Source organism: Oncorhynchus mykiss, chromosome 8 (assembly GCF_057628025.1).
Source record: "Oncorhynchus mykiss isolate SJ-2025 chromosome 8, ASM5762802v1, whole genome shotgun sequence".
Classification (NCBI taxonomy): Eukaryota; Metazoa; Chordata; class Actinopteri; order Salmoniformes; family Salmonidae; genus Oncorhynchus; species Oncorhynchus mykiss.
Window position 1 is genome coordinate 74,139,590 of NC_143029.1, and position 15,027 is coordinate 74,154,616.

The 15,027-nt window shown below is 39.4% G+C and overlaps 1 protein-coding gene across 2 annotated transcripts in view; it reads right to left on the minus strand.

Annotated features, from left to right (window-relative positions):
• The window catches only part of LOC110530495 (parathyroid hormone/parathyroid hormone-related peptide receptor), a 68,598-nt gene extending 58,671 nt beyond the window's left edge, over positions 1 to 9,927 (minus strand). The window contains exon 1 of one of the 2 annotated variants that reach the window (XM_021613634.3): positions 8,720 to 9,927. In XM_021613634.3, coding sequence (XP_021469309.2) covers positions 8,720 to 8,806 — 87 coding nt within the window. In that variant the 5' untranslated portion in view covers positions 8,807 to 9,927. The remainder of the gene's footprint in view (positions 1 to 8,719) is intronic. The other variant, XM_090182561.1, reaches the window with a different exon arrangement.
• Positions 9,928 to 15,027: the final 5,100 nt, after the last annotated feature.

Here is a 15,027-nt window from a genome sequence, read left to right on the forward strand (position 1 = left end):
TCAGTGACATCCATTGTCAACTCAGGGTTATCTAACAGGTTTCCTCAGAAATGCTCAAGTGCCAGCAAGGTTACCAGCTATCAATTTAAAAGTCTGATCGCAATCATCATTACCTTGAAATTAATGCACAAAATGGAAACGCCAGGTTCTAAACTGTCCACGGTGACTGTCTGATGACAATATACAAATGTATACAGAAAAGCCTAGCTATTCTTGTTGTGAATGTGCAGACAGTGATGCTATTATCAGTAGCATCCATAGAAACATGGTGCAACAGATTACCTAGTACTGTCCTAACATCGCCATCCTCTGTAGATCTCTAAAAGAATAGAGAGAGAACAACCAGGAAGTCTTACTACAGCAATTCCAGTAGAAATCAATCTGTGTACCTGTACTGATGCTGGTCAAAGGATGATCAGTGATGCATGATCATTACATGTATTAAGCTCTCTCCTCTCTGAGGAAGATATTTTCAAGGCACTTGAGATCTCCATTTGTGTTTTTTTGTCTGGGAGAAATCTTCTGACCAATTAAAATCATTTCCAAAACTACACTTTACGTGCACCTTAAAAGCTGACCTACAGTATACACATAATGATAAAGAGTGAAACAGCTATGAGACAATGATGTCTGTGTGGTGCACATCTGATGATACTGCATTACCTTCCTACTTCAGTTGAAAGGACAACAACCAATCCAGTACCAGATAATACTGTGGAACAATGTCTGTCCATCATACATCCGCTGCACAGTGAATCCCATTTCACCACTCAAGCACTCAAGTGTATTGTGTAACTTATTCCGAAAGGGTTAAATGTTGGCAACAACTTTTAACACAGCTTGTGTTTTAATATTCACCCAAAGCATCTAGGGATATGACATGCCTAGGGCTCTAAAACAGTAATAACAACATGGTTAGCGATAACATTCCACTCTATCGATCTCAGATATTGCTGTCCCCCACGATGAAATCGGGGAAGGGACTGTGGATCTATTTCCATCCGTCCGTCCGTTATTCACACGCGATATCTCAGACAGCAAACTTTTGTGCATGATGCATCTTGCCATAGAGATCCGTAACTTTTTTTAAATGACACTGATTGGCCCAAGGTGGGAGCTATAGTAATTCATTGAAATGTGTTAGTCATATCTCAAATGGCCCAAAAGGGTGGGGGGGAGGCTGCATCATTCACTGTTGCCTTGTTGATTATTAGACTAAACTGACCAAAAATATCAACGCTTCATGCAACAATTTCAAAGATTTTACTGAGTTACAGTTCATATAAGGAAATCAGTCAATTTATCTGTGACATTGTGTTGTGTGACAAAACTGCACATTTTAAAGTGACCTTTTATTGTCCCAAGCATAAGGGGCACCTGTGTAATAATCATGCTGTTTAATCAGCTTCTTGATATGCCACAACTCTCAGGTGGATGGATTATCTTGGCAAAGGAGAAATGCTCACTAACAGGGATGTAAACACATTTGTGCATAACATTTTAGAAAAATAAGCTTTTTGTGTATATGGAAAATGTCTGGGATCTTTTATTTCAGCTCATGAAACATGGGACCAACATTTTACATGTTGCGTTCACGTTTTTGTTCAGTGTAGAATCGAAAGACACACAAGCTAACATATTGGAACAATATTCCAAGCAGAGAAAATGGGTCTTTACTTAAGAGCTTAGGGGCTTAATAATACTTACAGTAATGTGGTCCAAACAGCATATTAGCAGGTACAAGCCAGGTGCTAATTGTTTTGACTAAATGGTCAGTGTGTTAGCAGGTACAAGCCAGGTGCTAATTGTTTTGACTAAACGCAGGTAGTAAGTAGATAATTGTACTTTTGTATCCTATCAGTGTTATCACCATTCAATTACTCTACAATTCAGTGGAGGCTGCTGAGGGAAGGACAACTCATAATAATGGCTGGAACAGAGGGAATGGAATGGCATCAAACACATGGAAACCCTGTGTGTGATGTATTTAATACCATTCCACTAATTCCGCTCCAGCCGTTAGCACAAAATGTTCCTCCCCAATTAAAGTGCCACCAACCTCCTGTGGTACACTTAACTAGGGGGAACAAACCCCTATTGTTAACTCACAGCTGTTCTTTTGACTTCATGGGAAATAATTGAGTGCCTTATGTGTTATTTTGTGAAATATACATGGTATATACACTGTGTTGTAAATAATAATTACATATCTATTGAAACAGCAAAAACAGTTAACTTGAGACACATTCAAAGTGTTCTCCAACAGACACTAACTGATGTCTCCTCAATTGCAACTGGCAGTGTGATAGGATGAGCATTGACCAGTTAAAATGTCTATGTACAAGTCTACAGTGGGGCAAAAAAGTATTTAGTCAGCCACCAATTGTGCAAGTTCTCGCACTTAAAAAGATGAGAGAGGCCTGTAATTTTCATCATAGGTACACTTCAACTATGACAGACAAAATGAGAAAAAAGATCCAGAAAATCACATTGTAGGATTTTTAATTTATTTATTTGCAAATTATGGTGGAAAATAAGTATTAGGTCACCTACAAACAAGCAAGATTTCTGGCTCTCACAGACCTGTAACTTCTTCTTTAAGAGGCTCCCCTGTCCTCCACTCGTTACCTGTATTAATGGCACCTGTTTGAACTTGTTATCAGTATAAAAGACACCTGTCCACAACCTCAAACAGTCACACTCCAAACTATGGCCAAGCACAAAGAGCTGTCAAAGGACACCAGAAACAAAATTGTAGACCTGCACCAGGCTTGGAAGACTGAATCTGCAATAGGTAAGCAGCTTGGTTTGAAGAAATCAACTGTGGGAACAATTATTAGGAAATGGAAGACATACAAGACCACTGATAATCTCCCTCGATCTGGGGCTCCACGCAAGATCTCACCCTGTGGGGTCAAAATGATCACAAGAACGGTGAGCAAAAATCCCAGAACCACACGGGGGGACCTAGTGAATGACCTGCAGAGAGCTGGGACCAAAGTAAGAAAGCCTACCATCAGTAACACACTACACCGCCAGGGACTCAAATCCTGCAGTGCCAGACGTGTCCCCCCACTAAAGCCAGTACATGTCCAGGCCCGTCTGAAGTTTGCTAGAGAGCATTTGGATGATCCAGAAGAAGATTGGGAGAATGTCATATGGTCAGATGAAACCAAAATATAACTTTTTGGTAAAAACTCATCCAAAGAACACCATACTTACTGTGAAGCATGGGGGTGGAAACATCATGCTTTGGGGCTGTTTTTCTGTAAAGGGACAAGGACGACTGACCCGTGTAAAGGAAATAATGAATGGGGCCATGTATCGTGAGATTTTGAGTGAAAACCTCCTTCCATCAGCAAGGGCATTGAAGACGAAACGTGGCTGGGTCTTTCAGCATGACAATGATCCCAAACACACCGCCCGGGCAACGAAGGAGTGGCTTCGTAAGAAGCATTTCAAGGTCCTGGAGTGGCCTAGCCAGTCTCCAGATCTCAACCCCATAGAAAATCTTTGGAGGGAGTTGAAAGTCTGTGTTGCCCAGCAACAGCCCCAAAACATCACTGCTCTAGAGGAGATATGCATGGAGGAATGGGCCAAAATACCAGCAACAGTGTGTGAAAACCTTGTGAAGACTTACAGAAAACGTTTGACCTCTGTCATTGCCAACAAAGGGTATATAACAAAGTATTGAGATAAACTTTTGTTATTGACCAAATACTTATTTTCCACCATATTTTCTCTCATTTTGTCTGTCATAGTTGAAGTGTACCTATGATGACAATTACAGGCCTCTCTCATCTTTTTAAGTGGGAGAACTTGCACAATCGGTGGCTGACTAAATACTTTTTGCCCCACTGTATATAAACATGTTTACCAGGGCTGGGAATTGGCATCACGATGCGATATTATCACAAATACTTAGGTGCCAATATGATCTGTATTGTGATTCTCACGATTCTTTATGTATTACGATTTGATACTGTGATTTTATTGCAATTCAATGTTCCAAACATATTGCTCACGATATGTCTGCTGCAGAGCGACAAGAGAGACCAATGAGAAAACACGTTTTGATCAGGCATGGAAATAAAAGTGCTGAAAACAAATTGGCCCCCTGTTTAAAAAGAGGTAGAGCCAACTAGCCCCAAATTAATGTTGCGATATTGTCAAAGTGATAATATACGATATATTGTAACAGTGTTTTTTCCCTGTCACTAGTGCTTACAATGAAGCTGCTTCTTGGATAAACATCTTGACTGAATCACATATCCTACATGGCTAACTTCTGTTTTACAGATACTTTATGTGTTTAACTCTCACTCTGGGAGGAAGACATGACACTTGCAAGTCATCAGACAGCCAAAACACAGTCATGAGGTAGGAATTAGATGGCGATGCACACCGACCGCGGTTACTGAAAGAAGCATTTCCTCTTAATAAATTCAATAACCCAGTGAGTCTGAGTCACTCAGTCTGATAACAGACAATCCTACCAGGCAGGCAGCAGTGTGTTGGCCATGTCTGTGAGTTGGCACTAAACTATTAGTGTCAAGGTTAATAAAAAGCAGAGAATGACAATGTAGGATCTTAATTTGATAACATTTTTGTTGAGAATGTTAACACATGGTTTTATTAACAGTACTGCACTTTTCTTGAAGCACATTTTCATCCAGCTAATACCCTAAACACCGATCAAGCAATATTATGGACAAAATGCTCAAATCCTCTTGCTGCAGGATACTTTTGCTATGACAATACTAATCAAATATGACCTACCACCTGGATTCGGTCCTATGTAATTTGAAATTGTGTTTTTAACATTGGGAAAAAGTAGAGACTCAGAGCTAGAAAACGAAATATATTTGCACAATAGTTGAGGAACAGTGGGAAAATAATTATGCTTTGAAAGTTGATAAACTTGTAACCCCACTTTTGAGAAAATTGCCCTTGAATGTTTTGGTACACCTACTGGAGAGTTATTCTTTGTCTACACCCATTCAGCATCGTTCACACCCTCTGAAGCCTTAGCCCCACCCATCTCTTTAAGCATTCACATGTGAGGCCATGTGCTAATAAGAGTGAATAGTGAGATAAAAATCAAAGATTTCAAGACTAAAAGTGGTAAAAGTAGTAGCCTACAGTAAGGAAAAACTCCATGTAAAAATACAATGTATCTAGTCCTTGGCCTATATCCTAATCTGACTTTGGTGCAGGTCATGTTGTTCTTTACATTATCGTCTCTGGTAAACACATACTATATCAAATAAAATCTAAATGTATTTGTCACATGCACAGGATATTTTATAACTATTAGATGACGCTTACCTGACACATTTTTCTAAATTAATGGGTCATGTGAAAGAAATGCTATAACCACCCTCCCAGCCACATCTAGCTAAGTGGATGGGTCACTATTGTCTAGACATGTACTGTACACACGTTCATGAAATACAATAGATGGTCGTAATCACCACCAGACACACTTGGCTAAATTGATGGCTCATGTAATCATCTGGCAAAGTATCTTGTTTAGACATGTAGCTAGCTGGCTAAACAATGAAGCGGCATAATCCCAACTCATACTACTACCAATGTAAACATTGTCATAGCTGTAGTATGAATCTGCAGGTAGCTAAAGCTAACCAACTAGGTTCAATGTTAGCAGGCTTACATTAGGCTCTAACTAGCAATCCAAATGGAGTTCTGATTAGAATAATATTACGACACAGATCATACACATGCTAGCTAACAGTACACTTTAACTTGCAATGAATATGACTTTCTGACATAATTAGAAACGTATAAAATCTGAAAATGTAGCTAGACTCTTACCCGTATACATGGATGAATGCTTCACAGCAGACTGGAACCATTTAACTCCGTTTTGTTTGTAGCTACGTCTTGTTTGGCCAGCGTTAAGTCAAGTCACTTTGGTTCACACTGACCGTGGTGTGTGCAGAAAGTAGCCCATCAGGGCATCAATGTTGATGAGAAAAGACGCAAAACTATTATGTTTCTCCATGGCTAATATTAAATTAAATCTTTCAAAAAACACCATGTTAGAAAGGACTATCAACATATATTGAGTAGCTCACGTTATAGACAGAAGCATGCTACATAGAAGACCAATCCAAACTCATCTCTCGGCATGTCCAGCCCATCCATTACCTCAGCTAATCATGGCTAGTGGTAAGGTTCCTGTCTTTTTCCATGGCTAAACCAACTAGGCTCCTAACTTAACAATTCTATTCGTATTTACAGATGGAATACAAGTTCGTTATTAAGGCACATGAAAGTTCACAAGTTCCAGAAGGCATTTCTACCAAAAAACGCATTTTGATCAACAACAACAAAAAATATATTGAAATGCCTCTCCTGTGAAGTAGTGTTGTGCGACATAGCTTCCTGAAACTGAAATTAAGATCCTTCCTCTGTACAGCAAGCACCATCAGTTTATATCAATGTACATTTTATTTTTTAAGTATTTCAAATGAAGTATAGCTTAATGGAAGGATACATACTAACTGACATAGGACTTAGACTTTCTTAATATAGTTATAGGTGTTAGATGTTAGTGCTTCATTACTCAGCCTACGTAAACTGGGGGACATCTACAGGTAACTGCTAAAATAAAGGAAACACCAACATAAAGCGTCTTAATCGGATGGTGGGCCACCATGAGCCAGAACAGCTTCAATGATCTTGACATAGATTTTACAAGTGTCTGGAACTCTATTGGAGGGATGTGACAACATTCTTCCAAGATAAATTCCATAATTTGGTATTTTGTTCAGGTTGGTGGAAAATGCTGCCTCAGGTGCCGCTCCAGAATCTCCCATAAGAGTTCAATTGGGTTGAGATCTGGTAACTGAGACGGCCATGGCATATGATTTACATCGTTTTCATGCTCATCAAACCATTCAGTGACCACTCATGCACTGCGGATGGGGGCATTGTCATCCTATGGTAGCCAAAATAATGGCCTGCCCAGCATTTTTATATATGACCCTAAGCATGATTGCTTAATTAACTGAAGAACCACGCCTGTGTGGAAGCACCTGCTTTCAATATACTGTGTATCCCTCACTTACTCAAGTCTTTCCATAATTATCTGGATATCATCATTGGACATATACTATAAAAAACACAACTCTTAAATATAACTTTTTTGAGAAAAATAACAAAACTGAAAGGGTAAACATCAAAACTGAAAGGGTAAACAAAATTTACAGACACAGCCTTTAACGACCAAATGTTGAATCAGCTATAAATGCAGTTAGCTATGTTAGAATTGTTTCCCCCTGCCATCTAAACCAATGATGCCAGCAGTGCTGCGGCACAGTGATGTACCACATCACCAGGGAAAGGCACTGTACCTCACAGCCCCAGCAAACTGCTTGTTGAACGCTCAACACACTCAGCCAAAAAACACAGAACAACCACGACCAGCAGTGCTACTTGCAGTTGCCTGTACTGCTGTCGGTAAAGCCACTGTGTAGTCTACAGAGTAGAGCTACTGTTATACTGACTTTTGAAAATAGCATCATCAACCTTGTGGCTTTACTAATAAGTTAGCATCTCCTATCAACATGAGAAAACCTACATGAGCATGATATTACACAGACATCAAATGTTAATGAGGATTTGCCCCCATGCGGTGCATGTACACTAGCATTCTCCTTTGGAAAACACCACACTGAAATTACATGTGAATGCATGTTTTCATTAATATAATACCCATGCCGGATACAAAGAATGGTAAAAACCTACATTTGTATTTAGACTCTCTCTGTCTCCCCTGATGATGTACATGCAGTTACTGTATCCAACATAGTTGAACAGAGATGTCATCATTACTATTGATTAGGCTTGGCAAAGTGATTTAACACATGCACTCTATCTCTCAGTGTGATGGGGCTTCAGTAGGATTCATGCATAATTGAAATGACACACATTATAGTCTACTGTAGTAAAACAATTTCCCATATAATTAAGTAAATGCCTACATTTTATGAGGTTCTTTAATAGCATTCATTCATGGAAATTGCACTGCATAGCATTATGTACCTGAGTGAATGCAATACACTGAGTGGGTGGGTACACTCTTAGAAAAAAAGGTGGTATCTAGAACCTAAAAGGATTCTTTGGCTGTCCCCATAGGAGAACCCTTTTTGGTTCTAGGTAGAACCCTTTTGGTTCCAGGTAGAACCATTCCCGAGAGGGTTCTACATGAAACCCAAAATAGTTATACTTTGAATCAAAAATGGTTCTACTTGGAACCAAAAAGGGCTCTACAATGGGGACAGCCGAAGAACCCTTTTGGAACCCTTTTTTCTAAAAGTATATGCATCCACAGTATGCTCTGAGCAGGGCAGTGGAATAGGTCAGAATATAATTTTGTAGGTACAATGTCTAACAAAACATCCTTGCTCTACAAGTGCTATGGGAAGAGATGTTAAGGAATGTGTCCGTTTAATTTGTTCCATTATGAAGAAACATTTTTCTAGACAGTTTTATTCATATCGTGGATCATCTGTCAACATAATTCCAGCTTCAATAGGCTGGTATGTTCAATGAAGGTCACAATTATTAAAAAATATATAGCCTAGCTTCAACCTATTACAACTGAATAGGCTGTAAGGTGAGCTGCCTACACATGTGGTAAAATACAAGAATGACATGCAGAACATGTTCTATAATGAAATTAATAACTTACCAGACAGACGTGACTGAGGACCAAGCTGAAGAAAATAAAGCCCACACTGTGGAACACTAGAGGGGGGCCCATCCCTGAGACAACCATGCCGAACCTCCAATAGTCGTTTCAGAAAGCAAGGTTGAGTTGATGCTTCAGTAAAATGACTTAATTTACTTTAAACTGTCTTCAAAAGAGCAAGTCATCTTTCACTCTATCTGTCCTCTCATTATGGTCTTGATAGTGGCTTGTAAAATCATAACTATAATCTCTTCGCTTTCCCTCCCTCTTTTTAAATCTGTAATACGTTCAAACTGAGCCCACTCACTTTGTTTATCTGCATGTCTGTTTTTTTTTAATTTTTTTTTACTTCTTCTGAAATTACATCCACATGTCAGAACTATTTATGTCGCTCTCGTTCTGCGGTGGGAAGTTCAAATGATTCTTTGTGGAGAAGAAACCAGCGCTGTATTTTTAGGTCTTTTAAATTTCCCTTCAGACTAACTTAAACACTTCAGTATGGAGCTGTGCGCCTTTATGCCATATCCCAAATTTCCTTCCCAAGAGCCCCTTCCAACTGTTACTTGTTAAGTGGACAAAATCATATGAAAATGTCACTTATTATATGACCTAAGATAATTTACATATAGTGCACAAACGCATGATTCATCATGTCATCTGTCACAGTGAAGAACTATGGACACTTGAATTACATAATCTTTTCTCGGGAAGCCGTGTTAAAATGAAAAGTGAATCTCAAGGCAAAGCGTCATGTTAGTCGTAGAATTATCAACTTTTTCTAATAAGATTCGTGCTATGACGAAACATTTTATCGTGTAGGCTGTCCCACCAGACATTAATTTCTAAACTGAATAGATGATGGACCATTTATACGAATGACATTCTAGACATTGTATCGAACTATAAAAAGTGTAACTTCATACTTATATTCATTCTATGTGGATGTATCAAATCTACAAACGGAACCATGCTCTGTTTACGCATGGTGGTGTAGACAGTCCAAGGAAATCGCAAAGCAGGCTATAAAGATCACACTTACGCTATTTGTGACAAACCAAACTCTGATGCATTTCAGCTTTTTCAGAACCACCAAAATCTAAAAAGGCAGCCTCCTTTCGAAATAAATCAGAAAGTTAAAGAGTTAACCCTAATATTCAACGCGGCGCCAGATGTGAACGGCAGTTGCTCGACACCAGTTGTGAGAGTATGAAGGCGGATGAAAGAGGCAGGTATTAGAGAAGCGCGTAAAAGGTACTCATTGGTCCGCGCTCTCTTGCGTTAGATTAAACCACGTCTCTAAAATGACATACAGTATTTTCTCACCTCTTTCCACACAATCTCCACATTCAACATATTTGTGAGTGTTGCCAGTTTATTACAGTAAACTACGCTAACATTTTGCATATGTTATTGTATTTGCTATCAACAGATAATGTATGGGAGGAGATGTTCGAGGCAAATTTAGCCTACACTGTTATTTTTCCACTGGTAGCCTAGCCATACTGCGCATATTCTCTAACATGATATGTCCACTTTGTCATAATATAATTGTTATCGACATACATATTGTTATTGTTACTGTATTAGTACATACATTTCCAAATGTAAGTGACCCTTCATAAATGTACAATTTACAATCTTTCAAATGGCCAACTATTGTATCTTCAGCAGTGTTGAGCTACCAATTACTTCATAATGGAAGAAGTTTTAAGCTACACTTTTTTTTTTAGTTATTACTTAAAACCAGAATTCCGAAGAATGCCGAAGTCATTTAGTTAAAAATCAAATGGGGGGGGGGGGGGGGTGATGTAATATGAATGTCATGATCATTGGAATGAATGGACCAAGGCACAGCGTACTTAGAGTTCAACATGTTTAATAAATATGCAACTCACCAAAAACAATACAGTGTATAGCTGCTCACATGCAGCTACACGAAAACAAGATCCCTCAAACAACAGGTGGAAAAAGGCTGCCTAAATATGATCCCCAATCAGAGACAACGATAGACAGCTGCCTCTGATTGGGAACCATACCAGGCCAACATAGAAATGCAAAAACTAGATTACCCACCATAGGCACACCCTGACCTAACCAAAATAGTGAATAAAAAGGATATGTAAGGTCAGGGCGTGACAATGGAGGAACTGACAAGCCAGCCTAAATTTCAACCGAAATAACTTCCTATGTATAACTTCAAATTAAGCCAAATTGTTTGCACTCATGACTACTAGTTTCAATTTCATTTTCAGCCAAATTACAAGCAAATACAGTACTTTCTACATTTACTGTTACAAATCAACATGCAAGATTGCTAACCAATTAGCATTCTAACATTAGCCATACCAGCCTGCTAACGTTATGTTAGCACTACATAAGTCAGCCAGTTGCTATCAACACCTAGTTTACAGCTACATTAAAGTAAACCAAAGTTTTGGAAATTAATAATGGCATCTAACCAGTTATCAAAGAATGTTAGCTAAATGCAATTTTCTTAGCCAGAAAGCTAGCCAGCCATCGAACTTTAGCTATTTAACTAACTAGCTATTAGCCTAACTAGCCTAGCCAACCACCATGGTTATGGTCGGCAACCTAGAGCCCAACTACTGGAGACCGGCTAGAATACAACTAACACAACACAACTAAAAGATAACCACAGATCAAAGCAAAGAGAGAGCAGAGACTTGATGGCTGGGCCCATCCAACGGTAAAACTTTTGAAAGAGTGAAGGCTGAGTTAGCTACCATGGTGGGGGCGGGTGTTTCACCGGTCATTGGAGAGTCAGGGAAATCCCAAATAGATAGATTCCATTTCCTGTGATCGGTGGATTGTAGCTCACCACCGTCAACACTTGGTCTGGAATGTAAATACATGCTAGCATGGTTAGTGGCTCACGTTAGCCAGCTTGAGCTAGCTACCGAGCTAGCATACGAACACGTTAGCACAGAGGAAATCCTCCATATGATGTTCAGAAATTGTGTATTGTGGATAGTGTAGAAGATATCCGGAAATAAGTTAATAAAAATGTAATAGCCAAAAACATAACTGTGTTTTTACTTATAGGAAACCAAATCGTGACTAAAACGAAGTTACTATGTCTTTGACCACAATGTGTTGTTACATTGGTGAGTAGAAACTCATGAATCCTATGGTTTAAGAAACTACTTGTCATATATACATCTGAAATTTAATACACTAGAAATTGCAAGAACATACAGTGCCTTTGGGAAGTATTCAGACCCCTTGACTTTTTCCTAATTTTGTTATCTTAATCCATTCTAAAATTGATTAAGTAAATCAAAATCCTCAGCAATCTACACACAATACCCCGTAATGACAAAGCAAAAACAGGTTTTTATACATTTTTATACATTTCTTACAAATTAAAAAACGAAATAAGTATTCAGACCCATTGCTATGAGACTCAAAATTGAGCTTAGGTGCATCCTGTTTCCATTGATCATCTTTGCGATGTTTCTACAACTTGATTGGATTCCACCTGTGGTCAATTCAATTTATAAGGTACCACAGTTGACAGTGTATGTCAGAGCAAAAACCAAGCCATGAGGTTGAAAGAATTGTCCATAGAGCTCTGAGACAGGATTGTGTCGAGGCCCAGATCTGTGGATGGGTAAAAAAAATATGCAGCATTGAAGGTCCCCAAGAACACAGTGGCCTCCATCATTCTTAAATGGAAGAAGTCTGGAAACACCAATGAGCAATTGGGAAAGAAGGGCCTTGGTCAGGGAGGTGACCAAGAACCCAATGGTCACTCTGACAGAGCTCTAGAGTTCCACTGTGGAGATGGAAGAACCTTCCAGAGGGACAACCATCTCTGCAGCACTCCACCAATCAGTCCTTTATGGTAGAGTGGCCAGACGGAAGCACGTGACAGCCCGCTTGGAGTTGGCACCTAAATACTCTTAGACCATGAGAAACAAGATTATCTGGTCTGATGAAACCAATATTGAACTCTTTGACCTGAATGCCAGGTGTCACGTCTGGAGGAAACCTGGCACCATCCCTGTGAAGCATGGTGGTGGCAGCATCATGCTGTGGGGGTGTTTTTAAGCAGCAGGGACTGGGAGACTAGTCCGGATTGAGGCAAAGATTAACGGAGCAAAGTACAGAGAGATCCTTGATGAAAACTTGCTCCAGAGTGCTCAGGACCTCAGACTGCAGCGAAGGTTCTCCTTCCAACAGGACAACGACCCTAAGCACACAGCCAAGAAAACGCAGTAGTGGTCTCTGAATGTCCTCTCTGAATGTCCTTGAGTGGCCCAGTCAGAGCCCGGATTTGAACCCAATCAAACTGAAAATAGCTGTGCAGCGACGCTCCCTATCCAACCTGACAGAGCTTGAGAGGAACAACAGAGAAGAATGGGAGAAACTCCCCAAATACATGTGTGCCAAGCTTGTAGCGTCATACCCAAGAAGACTCAAGGCTGAAATTGCTGCCAAAGGTGATTCAACAAAGCACTGAGTAAAGGGTCTGAATACTTACGTAAATGTAAAATTTTTGAATTTATTTTTAATAAATTAGCAAAAAATTCTAAAATCCTGTTTTTGCTTTGTCATTATGGGGTAATGTGTGTAGATTGATGAGGGAAAAAAATATTTAATACATTTTAGAATAAGGCTGTAACCTAATAAAATGTTGAAAAAGTCAAGGAGTCTGACTACTTTCCGAAGGCACTGTATATGGATATTCTAGGTATTCTAAACTGAGTGTACCAAACATTAGGAAAACTTTCCTAATATTGAGCCTCAATTCGTCGGGGCATGGAATCTATAAGGTGTCGAAAGTGTTCCACAGGGATGCTGGCCCATATTGACCAATGTTCAGACAGCAGCATACCACCCTGCATCCCACTGCCGGCATTTCTCTGGAGCTAAACAGAGTTGGTCCTGGTCGGTCGCTGGATGGGAGACCAGATGTTGCTAGAAGTGGTGCTGGAGGGCCAGTTGGAGGAACTCTTTCCTCTGGTCTAAAAAAATATCCCAATGCCCCAGGGCAGTGATTGGGGACATTGCCCAGTGTACAGTGTTGTCTTTAGGATGGGACATTAAACAGTTGACTCTCTGTGGTAACTAAATATCCCATGGCACTTATTGTAAGAGTAGGGTTGTTAACCCAGATGTCCTGGCAAAATTACCAATTTGGCCCTCATACCATTATGGCCACCTAATCATCCCCAGCATCCAATTGCTTCATTAATCCTCATGTAGCTATTCCCCGGGTCATTGCTGTAAATGAGAATGTGTTTTCAGTCAACTTACCTGGTAAAATAAAGGTCAAATCAATAAAAAATTACTCTAACGTTTCCCACAGTTGTGTCAAGTTGGCTGGATGTCCTTTGGGTAGTGGATCATTCTTGATACACGAGGGAAACTGTTGAGCGTGAAAACCACAGCAGCGTTGCAGTTCTTGACACAAACCGGTGCACCTGGCACCTACTACCATACCCCGTTCAAAGCCACTTAAATCTTTTGTCTTGCCCATTCACCCTCTGAACGGCACACATACACAATCCATGTCTCAATTGTCTCAAGGCTTACAAATCCTTCTTTAACCTGTCTTCTCCCCTTTATCTACACTGATTGAAGTGGATTTAACAAGTGACATCAATACTGGATCATAGCTTTCACCTGGATTTACCTGGCCAGTCTGTCATGGAAAGAGCAGTTGTTCTCAATGTTTTGTATACTCAGTGTATATGGCTGTTCTACATATACTACATGGTGTTAATTGCCTTTGTTGAAGCATTTAAGTAATTGAAAACACATTATTTTCTACAATAACGACATGGTGTTTGTAAAACCATACTTGTACTCATTTGTTGGCATATTTCTACATGAGGAACAACCATATCATTTATATAGATTCTGTATAGATTAGTGAGTCAGCACGTAGACTTAATGACGCCAATAAGTGCAATGTCGAACAATATTGGTTCATTGATTGGTTTTGTTAGAGGAACATTTGTATCTATTGAATGTCACCACTTTCAGGTGACAAATTCAAAACATGTGCCTACTCTGTTTTTTTTTCTTCTTTCAAAACCATGAATAAACAAGACTATCAACCACCAATGTGTACAGAAGCCTTAAAGGTAATGCACTCAAGAAGAAAAATTGGTCAAGTTCAGTAGATAAATCGCCCTACTGCATGTACTGACACAACCATTCATCTTACTGCTTACTCATTAGAACAGATAGACAAATACCTTTCACTTTATAAAAAAATGATAAATATATTACTAAAAGTAAAGAGTCTGGGAATTAGTCATCAAAGTGTCTTTTTATAG